Raw genomic sequence first — 24,225 nt, forward strand, 5'->3', positions numbered from 1 at the left:
TGCAGGCCATGGAAGAATTTAGACATTTTCAGCTTCCTGTGATTGTGTACAAATCCTTGTGACATTGGGCCGTGCATTATCATGCAGAAAAATTAGGTGATGGCGGCGGATGAATGGCACGACAATGGGCCTCAGGATCTCATCACGGTATCTCTGTGCATTCAAATTGCCATCGATAAAATGCAATTGGGTTCGTTGCCTGTAGCTTATGACTGCCCATACCATAACCCCACCGCCACCATGAGGCACTCTGTTACAACGTTGACATCAGCAAACCGCTCACTCACACATTGCAATACACGATGTCTGCCATCTGCCCAGTGCTGTTGAAACCGGGATTCATCCGTGAAGAGCACACTTCTCCAGCGTGCCAGCGGCCATTGAAGTCAGTAACGCCGCCGAATTGCAGTCAGGTTAAGTCCATGGTGAGGATGACGAGCTAGCAGATGAGCTTCCCTAAGATAGACAGTTTGTGCAGAAATTCTTCGGTTGTGCAAACCCACAGTTTCATCAACTGTCCGGGTGGCTGGTCTCAGATTATCGCGCAGGTAAAGAAGATATACCACACCTGTCAGGTGGATGGATTATCTTGGCAAATGAGAAATGCACACTAACAGGGATGTTTGTTCATCTGGAACATTTCTGGGATCTTTTATTTCAGCTCATGAAACATGGGACCAACGCTTTACATGTTGCAATTATATTTTTGTTCAGTATATATGGTTGAGGGTGTCGTAAGTCAAATACACACAGGGGAACGACTAAGGAGACAGCATACCCAAAATGCACTGTGTTGACTGCAGAGCCAAGAGGAGCTGAAAGAATGCATCCATTTCAGTGTGTTTTTCCTGTACATGGTTGGGTGTGTCATGAGTCTGATACACATATCGTATACAAAGCATGTACTGTATTACTTGAGGATTAATGTCTGTTGACGTGCAGGGATCGATGCTAACAGAGGTCGTATACTCTACATGTTGTTGATTCATCTATATGTGAAGTGGACAAGTCACTGCCCCCAATAGAATGGGTTTCAGAGATAGCACTTATCCCTGTGGATATTCAGAATCACAATACCCGACTGACTCAGCCCTTTGTGTTATTTCATAGCAGTCCAGCCCTTCATGGGCTCGGTTTGCCCACATGGGAGTGATTGCTGGACCTGAAGCTCTGTTCAGTTCCAGACCTGTGAGTGGTGCTGACCCCATGCCTCCCAAAAGTCCCTGGCAGGTGCCAGTAGCTCCCCAACAGAGATCACATGAAAGAGAAGTGGAGCTGTTGAAAGTAAACAAATTAACCATTGGCTTTTTTACGCGGAGCAGGTTTGCATGCATTTTGTTTTTTTGGAAGCATAACCGTCCTGGATATAAAGAGCATGTGGTATGTGTTTGAAGTGATATCCATTAGACCAATACGGCGCTGGGTTAGAAAAAAATACCTGCAGAGTGCCTGGAATCTGTTAGTCCAGGAGTTCACAGGAGAAATAATTTAAAGAGGTATTTATTTTTGTCTGTAAAATGAAGTGCCGCCCCTCAATACTTATTTATACGGTACTTATCTGAGGTAGTCTCAAGCTACTCAAACATCAACCACAGTAGCCCTACTAAGTTGTCTATGTATGTGTTGTTTTTCCAATGAAATCCAATCATGTCCACAGTTCAAGTCTATGTAATAACAATGCCATGTGCAGCAGACTGAAGATGTACTGGATGTTGTCCTCTGTGTTTCCTCCACTGTAATGATTATACCCAGTGACTGGATCAAACACATGAAATTCACCCGCTCCTATGGACTGATGGGACGATTTGCTTTGCTCATTTCCTGTCGAAAGACAAAACCGTGCAATTGCATACCTACGTTCTCTTTCTCCGTTTCTCTCCTGTACATCTGGAAACACACATATATATTTATTGCTCTCATAAGACATTGTCTCAGTTGTATAGCTGTTACAGTGCAGGGGGAGAGAGACCGCGAGGGGTAAAAAAGTGAGAACGAGAGAGATCAAAAGAGAGGCCTAAAGAGAGAGAATTTAGAGAAAGAGTCAGCCTAGACAAATTCAGTTGAAAAGGTCAGAGATATTCAAGACAGAGACAGAAACACAGGTACAGTATGTGATGTATCTGGAACACGCACGTTTTCCCAGCCTTGCCATTCTTTCTCCTGCATGTTATCGTGCGGAGTGCGGACGGCCATGTGTCCTGAGTTTCACGCTCTCACAGACTCCCGCCAACCCCTAATGACCCCCTTCCGACCCCCCCTGGACCCCCATTGCTCACTGCTGTCCTGAGACCTGTCCGCTGGTCTTCTCGGCCCTAATGAGCCTCTTTAGTAACCCGGCACCTTTCACGTCGAGCCAAGCGCTCTCCAGGAGACAAATCGGACACAGAAACCATATACACATTTCCACAGATTCCTCAACCCGAGGGCCGTTAATAGGCGCCACCCCCATTGCTCAAAACCTCCTTTCCCCACGCCCAGAAACATCGACAGTCATAAGGAGATTTCAGAAATGTGCTAATTTTGAGATGGATATTCAGTGGGATCTATGACCTGCTGGGATCAGTATGGGAGCTGACCACTGCATTGGAACAGTCACAACATTTTTCCATAAGCAAGATAAAACCCCATAGAATCTAAAGGCCAGATAGAACATACCAAAAAACATAATAATATTTAAAAGTATATGGTGCTAAGAGCATGGGTTTAGTGTCCTCGTGAACAGCCTTTGCCATGTGATCGGGTTTGTCGAAATGTGTGAACAACTCAACCCAAAAGTGGAATCCTGTCAATCATGCTCTGTTTTGGACGTTCTCAACCCAGAACCTCTGCTCTCCCGTTATTGAGCCATCACATTTATTGGAAAACCATGAGAGGGGCATATTTGGAGACAGAGGACTCGTGTTAATCACGATTTCACGATGTGTTTCAGGACGTGACTCGAGCACATTTTCGACCTGACTGGGCTCCACAGATGAGCTCCTCTAGTAGGCGCTCCACTGGGCCCCGCTCCACAGATATCTAAATAAATACCCACCAAGCATTCATCCATCAGAAAGCCTTGGCTCTCCACTTCACTGGCTGACATGTGAGTGACAGTGCCTCCCCCGCCCCCAGGACTTCAAAGCAGGCAAGGATGCAGAGAGTACGGGCTAAGACGTCAGGAAGAGCTGCAGGGAGCATGCCATGAAGGATAGTATGAAGGTTGGAAACTGGCAGGGACATATCCCACCATCTCCTCTCCTCCACCGCTTATCGGGTACACTATCTCTCCTCATCCTCACCTTGTTCTGTTGTTCGCACTGTAGAGAGAGAGAGAGAGAAAGAGAGAAAGAGGGAAAACAGAGAGAGAGAGAGGGAAAACAGAGAGAATCTTCAAGAGGCCCAGTAATTCTAACCCTGTAGTGTCCCGCTGCATGAACACACAGGGCTTCCATTGTAGCGCTAAGGTCAGGTCACAGGGTCGTTGACATGGACAGGGGAGTTGGTGGTGGCTATGACGTTAATGTCTGTTCTGGACGACACCGAATAGCCTTGGTCTCTTAGACGCTGGAGGGGATGCGTCACCGGGGAGAGTTAAGTGTTAACATAAAATATGCCAAAAATGCCAAGCCTCGATCTGTCAGTGTGAAAAATGGCCGACCTGTCTGCGGGACGGTGTGGTTTATGGAGGCCGTCTCATTAATCTCCTGTGACTGATTCCCAGGCAGTCAGCCGTCAGAGATCAGGCTGTGCACCGCTCTTATACTCAAACCCAACACACATGTACCAGGGCTGGGCTCTTCCAGGGGAGAGGGGAGAAGGAGAAATGAGAAGGGAGAAGGAGAAAGGGGAGAAGGGGAAGGAGAGAAAGGATAGGGGAGAAGGGGAAGTTGAGGCTTGCCTTTACTGTGCTCCCACTCTCCATTTCTGCCTCTCTACCTCTCTCACCAACTAACCCCCACCAAAAATACTTTGGCATCCACATACTCCCTTGAAATAAAAAAATAAGGGCCCATACGGAGCTCACTTGAGATGCAGATTTGAACACACTAGTTCTCCATCTGTTTTCTCGAGTTTGAACTGTGATTCGAATGTGAGAGGTCAAAGCATTTTGACTTCTTTGGGTCAAAACTATGTGGATTATACATAAAGGTAACATATAAACTCCTGGGTTCAACATGATAAGTGCTTGATAATACTCCATGAGAGGAGCAAAACTAAATACTAAGAACCTCAACTGTGGTGACGCACAAAGGAAAAGCAAGCAGTAATGGTCTCAGAGTACTTAATCGTTTTGGTTTGAATCTCCCTCCTCTGCCCCTCATCCGCCCCCAGAAAAATTGCTCTAAATTGGGGTTTGAGGAAACTGGGTCCATTCAGCCTCCTCCACAACATTTTGAATTAGCATTCAGCATCACTTGTCAAAGGAAAAATTGACAAACACCAAGTTGACAAATAACTAAAGCTCCAATAAAGTGTCAAACTCTTGTGTGAGAAAAGTCAGCCACGTTTCCCCATTTGACTTTAACAGTTAAAGGGATACTGCGAGTTTCTGGCATTAAAACGTTTTTTTTCTGCTTGCAGTATGAAGTAAGTTAGCGGTAGTTTCGCGAGCCATTTCTACCTAACATTAGCGTTGTCACATCTTCTCCCGCTCCCCCTCTCTGGCACTCGAGGTCGCCAGGCTGCTCATCATTATGCACACCTGTCACCATCGTTACTGTCACGCCCTGACCGTAGAGATCCTTTTATTATCTATGTTTGTTTGGTCAGGGTGTGACTCGGGTGGGAAAGTCTATGCTTTCTGGTTCTTTGTTTTTGGCCGGGTATGATTCTCAATCAGGGACAGCCGTCTATCGTTGTCTCTGATTGGGAATCAGACTTAGGCAGCCTTTTTTCCTTTTCTCATTTGTGGGTTGTTGTCTTTGTTAGTGGCATGTATAGCCTTACAGAGCTTCACGTTCGTTTTGTTGTTTATTGTTTTTGTTGGTGACATTAACTTCTTTGGGGTAGGGGGCAGTATTTTCACTTCTGGATGAAAAGCATGCCCAGAGTAAACTGCCTGCTACAAAGCCATAAAAGCTAGAATATGCATATTCTTAGTATATTTGGATAGAAAACACTCTGAAGTTTCTAAAACTGATTGAATGATGTCTGTGAGTATAACAGAACTCATATGGCAGGCAAAGGCTTCCACTAGATGTCAACAGTCTTTAGAACCTTGTCTGATGCTTCTACTGTAAAGTGGGGCCGAATGAGAGGGGATTGAGTAAAGTCTACCATGACCTGAACATGCGCTGACCATGCGCGTTCATGTGAGAGCGAGCTCTGTTCCATCGCACTTCTGAAGACAAAGGAATTCTCCGGTTGGAACATTATTGAAGAATTATGTTAAAAACATCCTAAAGATTGATTCAATACTTCGTTTGTCATGTTTTTACGGACTGTAATATAACTTTTTAAACTTTCGTCTGTACTTTCCGCTGGACTTGCCCGCGCGTCGTGAGTTTGGAAAGTGTACTGAACGCTAGAACAACAAGGAGGAATTTGGACATAAATGATGGACATTATCGAACAAAACAAACATTTATTGTGGAACTGGGATTCCTGGGAGTGCATTCTGATGAAGATCATCAAAGGTAAGTGAATGTTTATAATGTTATTTCTGACTTCTGTTGACAGCACAATATGGCGGATATATTTGTGTCTTGATTGGGCTCTGAGCGCCGACCTCAGATTATTGCATGGTTTGCTTTTTCCGTAAAGCTTTTTTGAAATCTGACACAGCGGTTGCATTAAGGAGAAGTGCATCTAAAATTCCATGCATAACACTTTATTATGAGTATTTCTGTAAATTGATGTGGCTCTCTGCAAAATCACCGGATGTTTTGGAACTTCTGAACGTAACGTGCCAATGTAAACTCAGATTTTTGGATATAAATATGAACTTTACCGAACAAAACATACATGTATTGTGTAACATGAAGTCCTATGAGTGTCATCTGATGAAGATCATCAAAGGTTAGTGATTCATTTTATCTATATTTCTGCTTTTTGTGAATCCTCTCTTTGGCTGGAAAAATGTGTTATTCTGTGAATAGGCACTCACCTAACATAATCGTTTGGTTTGCTTTCGTCGTAAAGCCTTTTTGAAATCGAACACTGTGGCTGGATTTACAACAAGTGTATCTTTAAAATGGTGTAAAATACATGTATGTTTGAGGAATTTTAATTATGGAATTTCTGTTGTTTTGAATTTGGCACCCTGCAGTTTCACTGGCTGTTGAAGAGGTGGGACGCTACCGTCCCACATACCCTAGAGAGGTTCAAAATAAAAGAATGTACTCTTACAACGCTGCACCTTGGTTCGGTCATTTCCTTGACGATGATCGTGACAGTTACGCGCACCAGCACTTCATCGGACTCACCTGGACTCACGTCATTAATTGCCTCCCCTATATCTGTCACTTCCTCAGTTTAATTCCCGTGTCTGCATTGATGTTATTTTGTTTCTCTGGTCCAGACGCTGTTCTTGTTTAGTTTCATGTCTATTTATTATTAAATCCTCACCTTGTATTTGCTTCAGGTCTCCCAGCGTCTGTAGTTATGGAACCGTTACAAGCGTAATGGCTGTAAGTCTACAGGTAGAGTAACAATGCTATTGCTAACTTCCTTCATACTGCACGCAGAGACATTCCATAACCTCTACGGGATCGGTGTCCCTAAACTGGGATGGTTGTTGCTAACGTGCGCAAATGTGACTAGAATGATGTTGCAAACAACAGCCAACTTTATGGGACATAGACATGTCTTATATGGGCAGAAAGCTTATATTCTTGTTAATCTAACCGTAGTGTCCAATTTACAGTAGCAATTTACATGCTATTGTTTGAGGAAAGTGCACAACAACAAAACACTTTTAGCACGGCAACTGGTTTGACACATTCATCTCTGAAGGTAAATAATGTACTTACATTCAGTAACCTTGCTCTGATTTGTCATCCTGAGGGTCCCAGAGATAAAATGTAGCATATTTTTGTTTGATAAAATCTATTTATATATTGTAGGAACTGGATTCTACAGTTTTTTCATCTAGTGGACAAAATCTAAATTACACCTAGACTCCTATCTGAATGTATGGCCTTTCTCTTCCATTTAAAAGATGATGGAACAAAAAAATATTTGTATTATCTTTTACCAGATCTAATGTGTTATATTCTCCTACATTAATTTCACATTTATACAAACATCAAAGTGTTTCCTTTCAAATCGTATCAAGAACATGCATATCCTTGCTTTAGGTCCTGAGCTACAGGCAGTTCGATTTGACTCTGTCATTTTAGGCAGAAATTGAAATAAACGGTCTGATCCTTTTAAATTCCAGAATCTCACAGTCTCTCTTTAAGAGTGACACAACAGTGCTTCCTCGTGTGCAAGGGCTTAGGAGACAGGGGGACATGTCCCTCCCAAATAATAATCCTTTGTTCGACTTTTATTTTGAAAAACAAGTTGCCAGATTCACTGAGGTACTTTTCCCTGCCCCTACTGACTGCTTCAATCGAACGCTCGATTGTGGCAGTGTGTGAGTGAGAGAAAATGCACTGTACAGCACCACCATCATTACTCACTGCACTGGGGAAAGTAATTGTTGTTGGCAACAATAAAGTAAGTTTAAGTACAAAGTGTATGAACGTGAATAAACTTTGATATGTTAGAAAGTACGTGAGCAACTGGATGCTTTCTCCTGGCTAGTAGCTAGTTAGCTTTACATTTACAGTTTAGTAATTTTTAGCTATGTCAGGTTTTATCTCTGGCTAATGCTGGGTGGGTAGTTCTGGCCGTGCGAAAACTGATAGTGAATGTGCCAGCAGTCAAGAAGAGAACAAAAAGAGGTCGTAATAGTTTTTTCAAATGAGTACAAAGAACTGTAAGTAAGGTACTTCGCAACTGCCCGCACACCACCCCTGGCAAACTAGATGGCAAATGTTTGTGCTTTCAGTTTAGATGTCTTTCATTTCATCACAGTGATGATGGGTCAAGACAGTGTGTGCCATGTGTTAAGACTTTGTTTGTGCTATCATGATCATGGCAGGAGAGTGACAGCCATGAACGGGGAGCGAGGGAGAGGCCACAAACCAACAGGTAAGCTCATGAGAAGTGCCTCTCCAAGCTCAGAGTTCATAGACTGATGATCTGTCATAATATATGATCTCTGATGAAATGTTATCAGCACATGTCTAGAGGGTGTATTGCACGTGTTAACTTCATGCTGGAGAAAGGCAGCCAAGATATTTGATTTTTGATTATTGTGTAGTGGAGATTGATTCATTTCAGTTTGACCTATCATGCATTTTATTTTAATGTGTAATAACTGTATTATAAGTTGGCAATATTAAGTTACGTTTCAAACCATACAATATGTACAGCAGCAGTAGTAACAACCTGACATAGCGGAAGTTTAAAAAAATACTATCAGTAGCAGAGAAAGGACAAAATGGTTGTTGAATTGAAAATATACACCTTAACAGTCACACTGGTATTCAGTACAGTATGAATAGCCATGGCCCTAAGACTAATTGGACTGTACCAGAGAAAGTGCCCCTCTGCCATGTCTCCCTTAGCCTTGTAAATTTGCAGATTTTTGTCTGTATCCTTTTCTCAAAAGTCACTAGAAATTAGCATTAAACACCGGTAGCAAAATGTCCCCCCCCCCCCCCCCCCCCCCGAATTGAGCTCAATAGCCCGTGGGTGAGAGGGAAAATGACTGGACCATGCAGAATTTGATACCTTTAAGGAGAACTCAATCTCCTCGTCAGATTCATTGTGGTGACATTCAAGCTCCACTGGATGTGCTGAATGCACAGCTTCCCCAACCAGAGAGGTTTCAGTCGTGTAATATTATCTCAAGGCCGCGTGGTGATATCGCTTAAAAATATGACATTGAATAACAATGTTCTATGACTCATCGCCACTTATGTTTTGAATCATAGTTAATGATCGCTTCAAGGGATGGAACTGCCGTCACAGTAAATGTGAGGCATTATACATCAATGCTTCGATTTTGCTAATTTAATTTCAATGTTCCATGTTTCGCCCATAGATACATACCCCTTGTGAAAATAATACATAATACATACATCAATTCAAGGTGATGAGAATCCTGTGATATGATAACATATTCTGAAAAACATAGTCCCCTCAAACTTCTCGCAAACAAGTATTGAAGGCCACCTCAAGAATTATATTCTAATAACTCAGCTGCATACTTGCATAGCATCCACTTGTTTTTTTTAAATGTTATTTCTGTTCATTTGAACTCCATTTAACAAGTATCATTAGTGCCACTAAGAATATCCCTGGATAGATATTTTGTAGTGTCTGTGTATGATTAGTATTCGTAATGTGAGTCTACAGAGTCTGGTTGAACACAATTGTGTCTATAAAAGGGTGCCATTGATAATGACTTTGAATGCTTTTTATATTCATTTTCTGGCCAATGATTTAAAGTGTTCATTTGGTTGAGGACCCAACTCATAAAATAAGTTCTTTCATTTAATTTTTCTAATGCCTTTCTATCATTGGCTCAGCATATGGCTAACCTTTCTCTTTGGATCGGCTATATCATTTTTCTCTCTATAAATATGTTATTTTTCTCCGCTTTATATTTCCCATGACCAAAATATCCTTTCCAGACAGAACATTCTGGATCAGCAGTTCATAAAAAGTAATTGGAAATAGGAGGGAAAAGGGAAAAATATTTTGTGCAGACAACATATGCATAAAAGATTTTGCACACCCAGTCGGCACCACCACAGACAACAAATCAAATCAAATCGAATTGTATTTTTCACATGCGCCGAATACAACAGGTGTAGACCTTACCATGAAATGCTTACTTACAAGCCCTTAACCAACAATGCAGTTCAAGAAATAGAGTTCAGAAAATATTTACTAAATAAACTAAAGTAAACATTTTTTAAAAGTTACACAATAAAATACAATGAGACTATATCAAATAAAATTGTATTTGTCACATGCGTAGAACACAACAGGACCTACCGTGAAATTATTACTTACAAGCCCTTAACCAACAATGCAGTTCAAGAAATAGAGTTAAGAAAATATTTACTAAATAAATTAAAGTAAAAAAATTATCAAAAAGTAACACAAGAAAATACATAACAACAATGAGGCTATATGCAGGGGTAGAAGGTGTTGAGGAAGGTGTGAGCCCTGACCAGCCTTTCAAAGTACTTCATGGCTACCGACGTGAGTGCTACGGGGCGGTACTGATTTAGGCAGGTTACCTTCACTTTCTTGGGCACAGGGACTATGGTGGTCTGCTTGAAACTTGTAGGTCTTACAGACTCGGTCAGGAAGAGGTTGAAAATGTCAGTGAAGACACTTGCCAGTTGGTCCGCGCATGCTCTGAGTACACGTCCTGGTAATCCGTCTGGCCCCGCGGCCTTGTGAATGTTGACCTGTTTAAAGGTCTTGCTCACATTGGCTACGGTGAGCGAGATCACACAGTCGGCCGGAACAGCTGGTGCTCTCATGCATGCTTCAGTGTTGCTTGCCTCGAAGTGAGCATAAAAGGAATTTAGCCCGTCTGGTAGGCTCGTGTATCTGGGCAGCTGGGCAACAATAGTATGATTGAAGTTTTAGAGTAGTATGACTGTGTTTATGATAAGAACAAACTTCTTAAATAATATACCATCAGTCAACATATCGTAAGTTAAGAGCCAATGTGACAACTAGCACATCCTAAACTAAATAAATCTTATTTCCAGTCATAAAACAGTAGACAACAACAAGCTGTGAAGTTTCCATGTGCAGCCTAATAATTAGGGCCCTTGCTTTCATTAGTAAAAGCGGCATCAGCCTGCCCCAGTGCATAATTCTGGTCAAGGAATGAAGAGAAGAGTCCCTGCTACTGTCTCGGAGATAGAGACTGAGTGGAACCCATCACTATCACCTTGACTCTCCCCACAAACAGATGGTAGCATTTACCGCTTGCCAAGTTTCCTGGGAGGAGGATGTGTGTGTGTGTGTTTGTGTGTGTGCGCGTAAGCGTGTGCGTGTAAGCATGTGTATGCACACCCATGCGTACACACACAGCACTAACAACACATTTAAAATAATCTCCAATCTCAACACTCGCCGCTCGGCGCTCGGCTATTCATCTTGTCAGCCCAAAACTAAATATGATTGTATGTCACCTCAATCAGAGTAGCTCATCCTCTCTCAGAAGCAGATATCAGAGAGAGCAGAGAGCGAGAAAGGAATGTTAGTTTGCTACTTTTGATATATTCCCTGCCAAATATGTATCCAACAGAATATGTCTGGCAACCTTAGCATGCCATACAGTAACAGAGTGAATCAATTGCACACTATCACTGACTGAGTGGGTGAATTCATCACAGTCGAAGTGACCAACCGCTCTGTCATCCTAAGCCCTCCGCAGTTTGTCCTGCAGATGCACAGTTAGCGCAGTGGATCGTCAATCTGCATCTTCAATTTCAACCGATAAACAAATCACACAGAAGAGGAGCGAGTCCGTCTGCTCAGACGAGATCTTTGGGGTTTGTCTTAAACTCTTCCGTGTTTCCCAATTATTATCGTTGGGAATTAGCAGTTATCGTTGGGAATTACCCCTGTAGACTGTGGAGGAGTTTGAATCTTTTCCGTGAGGCGAGGTCTAACCAGACTACTGATAAGTCAAACCATGCGTGTCCACAGAGATCCTCACGAGCCCATGTGGACGCCATCAATAACGCTGTTGTTGGTTTTAGAGATTCGAAAAAAGAAGAAACATGTTATTGTAATGGATATAACAATACTCACATTTCCAGGGATGGGGGGGGTTGGAGGTTACTTCAGTGTGCTATTGGTGCCAAAAAAAGAGGTCAAAAAGATGAAGAAAAGCAGGAAAAGACTGAGTCATGATGGATGCAGGCAAGAGAGGCCTGCGACGTGTGGGTCCTGATTACATCTGCCACAGTGAAATCAAAGCCCCGGGGAGGAAGTGTTCACATCAAAGGAGAAATTTGGGAAATATGGAGAAAAATACCTGTCATGTCCCATTGTTGCCGTAATGAATGAGGTTTGGCACACGGCCTTGGAACTCCTTTGACTCAAGCGTTGTTGAAAGCAGTTAAAGATGTGTTACCCATACCTACCTACCTGGCTATGTTGTGTTGTGTTCTGTTGTGAGTTTAAACACTGACAAGGTGTCTGAAACACAAAACACCCACCATGTTGGCGAGCAAACGTAACGGCTTGAAAGTGTTGCAGGTTGCAGAAACCTCTCTCTCCATCCCCAACTATCTTGACTTTGCCATCCTCCCAGTCTTTCTCTTATATCCAGCTCCGAGTACAAAATATCCCTGTGGTTGCCAGCAACATCCACCCAGGAAGCACAATCAGTAGCCGATCCTGCTTTTTCCTTCTTTTTTGTAATTAGGTCTTTGGCCTTTTTGTGGGGTAAGCCGCATGCCTTCTGGCCGAGAAGACGCTCTGAGAGGGGATTTGTGGTCTGCGAAGCCTGGGCTGGAAAGAACATCTGTCTACTGAAGCCAGCAGCCTGCCCCTCTCTCTCTTTCTCTATCTCTAATTCGACACATGCCATGTGCTGTGACGGAGTGTGCAGACAGGATGCTGCTCGGGGACGGCATGTTGATGGCCAACCCATCACCACGGCCATGTGGAGCCTGACGCAGGGCCCAGCGACCAGACCAGAGCAGAGACAGGCCTCTAGAGGCTACAGAAGATCTCCTGGCTGGAAGGAGATGGCAGCAGTCTGGAGCCTCATGGTCAAGTGGCCTGGGAGATGAGCTGCATTTAGAGCCAGTCTCATTTTCCAATGCAAAGCTCACAGTATCCCAGAAATGACCACACCCACGCACACAGAGATATACACGCGCACGCACACACACTGGCTGTGAGTTGTCCTTTTGCTTTGAGAGAAAACTATTTCCCAGCATCATTGCCCTTTGAGAGTAAACTCAGTTTGTTCAGAATCTGTGAATTGGCTGGGTTCTGAAAGGAGACATTGTGCAGCAACAGAGAAAGGTTAGCATTTTGGAATTTGCAAATTGACCTCACAGTTTCATTTTTGCAATGTTGCCATTTTCTTATGCAATAGCGATCTCTTCTTTTCCAATGTGGAAAGTTATGTGATACCTATCTTTAATACCGAAAATAACCATATTCGTTACTAATGTCAAAACGCTGCGGTGTGGCAGAGATTCCGTCTCTAGTTGAATGAGAAATTTACTAAATTCTAAACCCAACTCTCTGTTTTTCATGGCATGAAACTGGAGGGTCACTGGTTGTCAAAACGGATTTTCCGTCAAATATATTTCACCCTGAAAAACATAGTTACTTGAAATCACAATAAGTTACTGGTGACTTTTCAAGTGTATCTGTGTGTAAACAGATGAGCTTAAATGGAGGTGAATTTATTGCGGTGGAGCTATTATTCATAGATTCATGGCTCAGAACAACAGATTGCAAGCGGTCCTTTTTGTTGAGTTTTTCGGGAGCAACATGCTGATCTTCTATGTTCTTTTCAAAGGGGGTTCAAGCCCTTTTGTGCAGGTAACAGGAATCTGACCACATCAGTAGACCAGGACCTCAAGATCAAACACTGTTTTTGATCCTCGTGATGGGCTTGATTTAGACACTCAAGCCTGTGGAATCTTGGTCCGTACTGATAAATCATTGAATAGCTTTACAGGGAAAAAGTAATTATTGAATTGCGGTGGCATTTGGGCATGCTTTGTATTTATATAAATGTATTTGGGTACGTCTTCCATCTCATTCTAAACTAATACCTTAATGACTTTACATAAAATGCACCATTACAATAACATTGTGCCAACAGTAGGAGTAGTAACACTAAAGACGGTAACACCAATGACACATTTTAGGTAATTGAGGATTTTCGTAGCCCACAGATGCTCAAATCTAAGATCATTAACACTTTAAAAATCATTTACTAAAGTGATATGATTAATACTTTTCCTCACATTTAAATTGAGTAACACCAATGACACTTCTTATTTAGACACCATCTGCATCTGTGGGCATGTGTGTTTCTGGCAGACGAGCCCCTGACATCTCTACTTTGTGTCAGGTGTTATTTGAGCAATCCGTAATCGTTGGTCCCGGGGGTCTCGGTTCCTAACCAAACACTTTCATCACCTCCCCCACCCCCAAAACAGAAAGAGACGGATGGGCTCCCCGTTCCCCCGTCCACCCACTCCACTCTCTCACCTTGGGAAACTTCTCTCCAGTCCGTACCATGGATGGGGCCGGGCCTGCTCATCCTCCACACCCTCGCCCGACCCTCGCCCTAGTGTCAATATCTTTCACTGCGCCGCATGGCAGATGGTTCACAAAGCTACTCGAACATCCACTCATACGCATAGTTCACATTAATGATGACATTCATTTTTTTCTTCTCTCCAAGCCTGGCAGAAATATAACTTACTGTATGGATTTCTTTGGTTAAAAAATAAAAAAATAAAAAATGCATAGCATGGTTCAGGATTTTTCTTCCTGGAGCTCTTCCAATCGTGTCTCTAGCTCCCGATCAAGACGTCCAATCCGTGGCTAGCGGAGTTCACATATCATCCCGATCTTGACTGATGTTCTGGCCGAGGACGGCTAAGTCACAGTGTAAGCTCATCACAGAGCCTTATCCACTTCAGCTGACCTGACCACCGTGGAGCCTGGATCCAACAGAGCCTCTAGACACTAGCAAGCTCTCTTCAGGCTAATCTCTTTGGGAATAAGGGATTACAGGCAACACTAATGGCTAATCCACTGCACTTTGTAACCCACTGAGCCGAGCCAACAGTTTAGGGCAGGCTGGGTTTCCCTTCCTGCTGCTGGTCTGTCTGGGAATCTTCACACTGCTGTGTGTGTGTGGTGCACAGCAGTGGACTGAAGCTGACTACATGTAGAGTACAAAAAAGCAAAAAACAGAACAGGACTATAAGGCTGAGTTTACACAGGCAGACCAATTCCGATCTTTTCCTAGTAATTGGTCTTTTGACCAATCAGAACAGCTCTTTTGCAAAAGATCAGAATTGGGCTGCCAGTGGAAACACAGCCTAAGACAGTTGCATATAAAATACTTGCCACGTGCACGTGCTAGTAGGAACTAGGAAACTCGTACATTTCCGACTTGCTACCTGGTTGTAGTTATACACGTTCAACCAGTTAGCAAGTCGGAAATGTCAGTTTCCTAGTTCCCGACTAGCACGTGCACGTGGCAACGGACCTGGTGGAAGTGCATTTATACATGATTAGGTATTTTCTTTTTGTGTCATGTCATTTCTATCTTTTGACAGACATTAATTAGACCCTTTCCATATCCATGGGTCTGTAATTGATCATGATCCTTACATATAAGTTGTTTACCAAGATAGGCTATCACTTGTATTATAACGTGTAGGAAAGAACTTCTGATGAAAGAGTGTAACCTTGCATTCTCATATACTCACAACTTAATATTCTCTTCTTCCTTGAACTCCCAGAAGTTCTCTAAGTTCTACCTTCAGACTACAGATGGCACTATTGCATCAGTCACTATTGGACAGTGTCTACATGTCAATGCCTTGAACTGATCATTCACACATCACTATGATTGACAATGAGCCTTTATAGACCATTTACAGTCATTTAATTACCCTCACCACAAGAACAGGCCTAGTTGCCTGGGTCGGCAAGTAAATTACATCCTCTCTCAAATTAAACATCCCTTATAGCTCTTCAAAGGTGTCATTTACCTTCAGCGAATCCTGTAAAAGTGACCACTATCAGTTTATGCTCAGAAATAGTCCCTTGGCATTCATTGGTTCTGACAGATTGGTGTGCAAAATCAAAGGCATACACATCATACACTGACCAGGGTATTAAAAACTGGGGGGGGAATGGCTTTCCCCAAGTCGGCTGAGAGCTCCGCGACCTCTTTAAATCCCAAAGCTGTCCAAAACAGGCCATAAACTCAACGCTCAACTTTTCCATCAGTCTGCGAGTGAAATTATGAGACAATTGCTGCGACTTAATAAACAAAAAGCGATCGAAGTACCAGCTGACCCTGCATGGGTGAGCGAGAAACAAGACATTAATTTGAACCAGCCCGGATCCGACAATCACAAATGAGTGTGGTATTGGAAACCAGACCTCCTTTTCACGGCATTAATTTCAATTTTTTCCCCCTCCGTTATAAACGTTCCCAGTGGTGTAAAGTACTTAAGTAAAAATACTTTTAAGTAGCACTTATGTCGTTTTTTTGGGGTATCTGTACTTTACTATTTATATTTGACAACTTTTACATTTACTCCACAACATTCCTAAAGAAAATAATGTACTTTTAATCCTTACATTTCCCCTGACACCCAAAAGTACTCATTACATGTTTTATGCTTAGCAGGACAGGAAAATTGTGTAATTCACACACTTATCAAGACAACATCCCTGGTCATCCCTACTTCCTCTGATCTGGCAGACTCACTAAACACAAATGCTTCGTTTGTAAATTATGTCTGAGTGTTGAACTGTGACCCTGGATATCCGTAAATAAATGTTTTAATTGTGTCGTCTGGTTTGCTTAATATAAGACATTTTAAATGATTTATATTTTTACTTTTTATACTTAAGTACATTTAAAACCAATTACTTTTAGACTTTAACTCAAGTAGTATTTTACTGGGTGACTTTTACTGGAGTCATTTTCTTTTAAGGTATCTTTACTTTTACTCAAGTATGAAAATTGGGTACTTTATCCACCACTGAATGTTCCCAGTTTCATGAATTAGATTTTTGTCTGTGTTTTAATTACTGGCAGCCAGTCCGTGTACTCTGGGTCTCCCTAAACTGAAATGACAGAGGTGTTCTCCCGGCCGCCGCACGTTGCAGTTACAGAGCCCTTACGGTGTCTGGGTAATTGAAGGGCGGGATTCCCAGCTGGATCCAGTGTGAGAAGCAAAGGCCTTTAGCCTCGCTGCTGCCCGTTTAATGAGGACGCTTCTCTCCCGCTCACTGGAAAATGGTTTAAGCAGACTGCTCTGCTGTTGCTACTGGTGGGGTAGAGTGGTTAGAGTGGCTGGGACTCAATTACCATAAATTCAGAGAAGATTTTATCATCATTATCATAAAAGTAATGAATCCACCATTATCATTAACAGTTGTGTCAATGTACTGATAAGAAAAATTGGTCCTATACACAAAAACCGAATAGAACCCAGGAAAAACCCAGAACACCAACCCACTGAAATTAGAAAATTTGCTCCAGACCGCAAACAATTCAAACCTTTATTAAGACATCTGGATGGACTGACAGAGGGAAAAAAAACTATAGTTATGATAAAAACGTTTTTTAATTTCATTTACAGACATAAGGAAATGTTGGGAGGGCCTAGCTGCATCCAGACGGACCCGTCTAAGCCCACTCTTTATATTAGCATTTACTACAGCCTCTCCTCTACTCACATCTCAGTCCCTGACCTCAATGCGGGAGCATCCTCTACCTGGCCTACGTCTCAAATGTCACCCTATATCTCATATAGTGCATTATATTTGCTTAGATAGGGCTTGGGTTAAATGTACTGCACTATAAAGGACAGACCGGCTCTAAATAATCTAAAAAGAGGGGGAGGGGAGGTGGTGGTCGAGTCTGGAGGGGGGAGGGGATAGTGCACAGCATTGAGCCAACAGAGCTGCCTTGTTGAGCCATGTAGAACAGGGGTGGTAAGAGTTGGGGGTGGGGCCTAGGACATGGTGATCTGCATGGACTCCAGCATCTCCTCCACGGCCTTCACGGAGCATTTGTTCTCCTTTGTCCCGCGACCGGCCAGCTGCATGACAGAGAGAGGAGAGAGAAAACATCAGCTCATAACATCTTTAAAGAGGCCAAAGCACAGGGCTGGCTGAGGGAGAGCCAGCCAAGCCAAAACACTCTATCGCACTCAGAATGTCACGATAACCGCATAGCCCCGTCTCACGCTCACACCACATCAAGTCGAAACAGACTAAACTACACAGAGTATACCAAACATTAGGAACACCTTCCTAATATTGAGTTGCCCTCAGAACAGCCTCAATTCGTCCGGGCGTGGACTCTACAAGGTGTTGAAAGCGTTCCACAAGGATGCTGACCCATGTTGACTCCAATGCTTACCACAGTTGTGTCAAATTGGCTTGATGTCCTTTGGGTGGTGGACCATTCTTGATACACACGGGAAACTGATGAGCGTGAAAAACCCAGCAGCGTAGCAGTTCCCGACACAGACCGGTGCGCCTGGCACCTACTACCATACACCGTTCATAGGCACTTAAATCGTGTCTTGCACATTTGCCCTCTGAATGACACACATCCACAAGCTGTGGACTAACGGGGCCAAGAGAAGAGAAGCACCACCTGGAGTCAGTGATGTTCCTGGCCTGTTGCAAAAAAAGCTGTGTGTCTGTGTGTGAGGAGGGGGAGAGGTGAGAGAGAGGGAGGGCCAGGATGTCCTGATGACTCATTGTCTCAAGGCTTCTCGCCTGGACAGCCCCAAACTAACCCATAAACTAGGGATGAACAATATATCCGTGAACATATCGGAATCGGACGATATTAGCTAAAAATGCCAACATCGGTATCGGCCCGAGGTCTAGTTTAACGGCGATGTTAGAAACCGATGTCAAAGCTACCGTGCATACCTATATAACGTAGGTACATGACGTAATGACACCACGTACAATTTGGCGCTACACGTGCAACACAGCATTCCTAACCTAGCCCACACAATGTCTGCTGTGTGGATCGAGCAGTCATTTGAAAGAGTAAGAAAATTTCAGCGAGACAACTCAAAGGCGAAATCCATTAATGCCAAGATAATATAATTAATTGCCCTTGACAATCAACCGTTCTCTGTCGTGGGTGATGTTGGCTTTCGCCGACTGGTTGAGCACCGGTACACACTACCAAGTGCGCTATTTTTCCAATGTTTCCCTACCGGAGTTACACAGTAATAGCTTCACAACATACATACTATGGAACGCCGTTCGGGTGTTTGCGTGTCAAAAAAGATACAGTAGCACTGTGAAAGCTGTACAAAAACATCTGCAAACAAGCAAACACCGGCCACGAACGATGTATTTACAATACCGCGTTGGTAATAAAGCATCATTTGTTCGACTGCAACTTCTGGGGTAGCTAGCTTTAGCTTGGTACCTAGCTAGCACCAATACAACCAGCCTGAAAACAATGACCAGTAGAAACTGCAGTCATTTTCATTATTTAGGAATCCTTGTAAGTATTAGCTAGGTAGCCACTTGTTGTTCGTCAATTGAAATTGAACTTCAGTTCATGAAAATAAATAACTAGCCAGCTACTTAACCCTGTTGCCCAAAGCTAACGTTATAAGCAGCATGCTAGCTTCATCTGGATAGTGACGCTCGACCGGACCGGGTTATGGGTTGTGAAGCTAGCCACAATAAGGATTTAGCACAATAGTGGAATTTGCGGTTTGCCTTCAAAATAAAAGTTTGTCATTGAGAGTGATGCAAATGATTACAAATAGTAGAATTATGCCCTACTTTTATTTTGAAGGCTAACCGCAAAATCCACTATTGTAGCTGTGTGTATGTAACTATTGAGGTGTGTGTATGTAACCTTTATTTTACTAGGCAAGTCAGTTAAGAACAAATTCTTATTTACAATGACGGCCCGGACGACGCTGGGCCAATTGTGCGCCGCCCTATGGGACTCCCAATCATGGCTGGATGTGATACAGCCTGGATTCGAACCAGGGACTGTTGTTACGCCACTTGCACTGAGATGCAGTGCCTTTGACCGCTGCGTCCATGTGTGTGTTAACTATTTAACTCTACTAGAATGCTTAAAAGGCCGCTAACATTTTTAATATCGGTTATCGGTATCAGGCTTTTTTGGCAAGGAAAATATTGGATATCGGTATCGACCAAAAATGTCATATCGGTGCATCACTACCATAAACCACTGCTCCTAATCTCTGCCTCCCTCTCTCTCTGCCCCACTCTCTCCCTGTGTGTCTGTGTACACGGGCAAGACTGGACTTCCTCTGTGACTCACACACACAGCCCTTCAGACCTCTCTATCTCCCAATTAAACCACAATCAGCCCTGCTATTATCTGAACTCAGGAGGGGGTCCTCTCCTCTCGGCCCTGTCCCCAAACTACATAGACTAACAGATAACCTAATTTAGCCACGCTAGGAGCTAGGACATGTGCCCCCTGCAACAACACCCACAGGCACTTGGCATTAGTGAGTTGTGCGGTAGACTACTCCTCCGTTCTCATTATAATAACTGCTATTTGGGCACAGGGACAGCAGCGTCGGGGAAAGCTTCCTAAGACTTGAGAGCAGGGTTGGTGTGTGTAAGGCCACATCTGCTGCTGGGCGGAGAGCACACAGACAAGTCAGAGCAACGCAGCGGAGGACATCTTTGGCCTTTTCTCAATAAAATCATTATGAAAACCACACTATAAACTGGGTGGTTCGCGCCCTGAATGCTGATTGGCTGAAAGCCGTGGTATATCAAACGGTATACCACGGGTATGACAAAACATTTATTTTTACTGCTCTAATTATGTTGGTAACCAGTTTATAATAGCAATAAGGCACCTCAGTGTTTGTGATATATAGCCAATATACCACGGCTAAGGGCTGTGCCCTAGCACTCCGCGATGCCATGGTATATTGACGTGGTATATATTGGCCATATACCACACCCCTTTCTCCCACATGGCTGATGTACCATTTTTGGCTGGACACAGAGAGGAGCATATTCGGCCTGTCCTCAGGAATGAGCGATAGGTCTCCGGAGATGCTCTGACTCCTCATTATAGACCAACATTCAATCCCAAACTAACCCTCTTCATCTGGCTTCTACCAGCTTGCTAAATAGCAGAAGGCTTTACAGTAAATGTGTATATTCCAACACAAATCCACATTATACAAGGTGAGTTTCCCAACATACAAATGTAAAGCGCTGCTGCTTGGAGAACCTGGAAAAGTGTTATATAAATATATTCCATTATTATCGGGAATAGTGACGCAGGGCTTGCTGTCAACCATTTATGAACCTGTTCACATACAGTATACACACACATGCATAGCCAATATAATGTTCCCATATGGGGGGGAAACTGTGTTTTCAGAGTGTCAGAGAGGGCATTTGGTGAAAATGTACCTTTGGCAAAGAAGTAATTTCCGAGCGTGACTCATGCAGACGTATTAAAGCGGTGGTGTGGCTGAGGGGGAGTTGATGGTCAGCGCGTTTCGATGTGTGCTTCCCTAATGTCCCATTATCCCCAACCACAGAGCCAGGCAGCCAATTATCTCGCCTGCCCAAGGTGAGGGGACTGTATTAACTCCAGCCCAAAAACCAAACTATCCGACTCAAGAAAGACTAATCAATGACCGAAAAAATATGGCTCCACTGTCTATATTTCATTAGTTTATCTAACTGTAGAGTAAATGTACAAACGAAAAACGACTAAAAACGCCACAATTCAAGTGTTAAAATCCATTAAATAAACACCACCACCAAAGATCATTCATTATTCATTCGTTAAGGACAGATCTTAAGGAACATGAATGTAAGAAAATGCATTTCAAAAGAACAGAATTGCATATTTTGAGTTTAAATATATTACTGTGCTTTGATTGTTGAGAATGCATGCTAGGGATTAACATGGGTAAGCGGGATACTGGGACTGTCCCGGGAACACTACACACTTCCCCCAAAGAATTAACGACAAGACCTGGGACATTACAACATTCTCCCCCAATGTTAACACTACAAAATACACAACATGTGCAGCAGTAGATTACCAAAAAATGCAATAGCACATTATCCAAACAGGTCCTCGCATGGAAGCTTTTAACCTAGCATATTAACTTCACACAAAGATGCCACAAATTCAAAGCACACGCATAATTGACACCGCCGGACTGCACACGCGGCCCAAATGCAGTTAATAAACCCTACAGTATAGGCTATAAAATAATGTGCGCTGTTTCGTACTTGCTGCTCATACGAGAGCTATGATTCAACAAAGCTATTCTCAGGATGCCCTCTGTGCATCCTGAGCGCGCTCTGTGTCGAGGTAGCCTACTGCTAAAATGTACTGAATTAATTGAGGAACATGATAACGCTCAGAATTTACGAACGGCCTGTTTCGCAATTCACATGTCATTGCCGATCAAAGATAGCTACTCTATCATTACTAATTATGATTTTCATTTTCGCAGAAATCTTTACATAATGGCGCAGCCAACCCAACAAAGTGGCGCAGTGACCCTCGTTTGGAGAGAACCCTGGCATAGTGACCATATCTTGGTTAATATCCTGGGACTCTATCTGTTATGTTCCCCAGCAAGAAGACCGAAAATGTTGCTCAAACAGAAGGGGGAACTAACAAAGAGTCACTGACAACAACTAAAACGAAACAGGTGGAGTTTTAGGAGGGGGTCTAAAAGACTCATGGGGGTGTCCACTTTAAGTTGCATAGCAACAACAACTGGGACCTAAAAGACACCCACCATGAGCGCCCCACTAAATTTGCCCGCTAAGAGGCAAACAAAAGAAAAACCCACACCAAACTTAAAGACAGGAAGCAAACCAAAAAGGTGGAGCATAACAAAATCAGGGAAATCAGATCAAGGATTGTTTGCATAGAAATCAAAATAGGGAGAGCCAACTAAAGGTGCCAACCGTCCGCATCTATCAAGACAACTGGAGCACTAGGTCAGCCACTCTTAAATAGCATCTGGGCCAGCACAGGTGAAACACCATCCAACTAACGAGATGGCAACCAGCACAGGTGTAACACATATTGACTAATGAGGTGACACCAATCGATGCGCCCTGCGTGCAAACGAGCGATACGTCCAAACTCATAATATAAATGGAAAAAACAAAACCTGTGACACTTCCCCCCTTCAGACATCAAATATATCCTATAGTTGCTCACCACCAACAGAAAACAACTTCCATTTCACAACATAACCAACTTAAATGCATCGCTACTTAAATGAGTCGCCTTCTCCAATATAAACATGGCGTCTACTGGCTGTCAACAATTAAATACAAGACAAAACAGCCACCTCAAAAAAACAAAATCTTTTTTCATAAACTCACGTATGCTTCTATAACTCTCATCCCTTTCGAACGAGCGCAAACAAAACAAAACTTTCACAGAAGTGCGATTGACTTGGAGTTACATTGTGTTGTTTAAGTGTTCCCTTTATTTTTTTGAGCAGTGTACATACCAACTTTCCTCTCGTGATTTTCCTTAGTGGAAAAGAGTGGCAGCACACATGACCAAATCAAAATGGATTTGCCACATGCTCCGAATACAACAGTGAAATGCTTACTTTACAAGCCCTTAAACAACAATGCAGTTCAAGAACTAGATGGTTGAGAGAAACTAGTTACCACTCTTTGCTTTGGGTAAAGGACCAACAAAATCCACCAGAACCCTGCTGAAAGGTTAGTCTAAAGCAAGAACGAAACCGGTACAGCTTGGTTCGGGTTTACTGTCCGCTGGCAAACGCGGCAGGATTTATAGTAAGACAAAACATCTTGTTTCAGACCAGACCAGACCAGAAGAAGTTAACCAAAATACGGTTACATGTCTTGTTGACCCCAAAATGGCCTGCCATACATCGTCAGCCAACCTCTGTATCTCTTGTTGAAGCGTAACTGGAACGGCAATTTCAGATACACTGGGCCAGTCGCCTTGCCCAGAAGTGGCGCGAGAATACCATCTCTGTCAAAGTAACCCACACTAACTTCATCAAACTGCGCCTCTGGACGTATCTCAGCGAAAAGAGGGGAGAGGGAAACATCTTTAGTCTGTTACGCAATTAGCTGTTTCCTAGACATCAACGTGTCAACTGTAGGAACCCTTCTCTTCCTTAAGCGGTCCTACAAACTCACTCACCTTTGGTGTTTTCAAAGGAGAGGTCAACCGAAATCAGAATCACCCATAAACGTCTCGGACAGATCGACCATGGTGGGATCGCTGACATCCTCCTCAACACTAGACTTGCTCCCGGCGACATTCTTAGACATAGCATGTGTAACAGCAGACGCTGGGAACACGCTAGCGTACTTTTCGGTTAACCCATCAGGTTCCTCTGGGTTCCTTACAAACGACAGGACTTGGCACGACCTTCCCTCCAGCCAAATCTGAACGACAAA

At 43.2% G+C, this 24,225-nt stretch overlaps 1 protein-coding gene across 1 annotated transcript in view; it reads right to left on the bottom strand.

Moving 5' to 3' along the window:
- Positions 1–17,290: 17,290 nt before the first annotated feature.
- LOC120031036 (ER membrane protein complex subunit 2) overlaps positions 17,291–24,225 on the bottom strand; it is a 59,768-nt gene continuing 52,833 nt past the window's right edge. Inside the window, exon 11 of the mRNA XM_038976574.1 lies at positions 17,291–17,846. Coding sequence (XP_038832502.1) covers positions 17,760–17,846 — 87 coding nt within the window. The 3' untranslated portion in view covers positions 17,291–17,759. The remainder of the gene's footprint in view (positions 17,847–24,225) is intronic.

The sequence above is a fragment of the Salvelinus namaycush genome, chromosome 37 (assembly GCF_016432855.1).
Source record: "Salvelinus namaycush isolate Seneca chromosome 37, SaNama_1.0, whole genome shotgun sequence".
Lineage (NCBI taxonomy): Eukaryota > Metazoa > Chordata > Actinopteri > Salmoniformes > Salmonidae > Salvelinus > Salvelinus namaycush.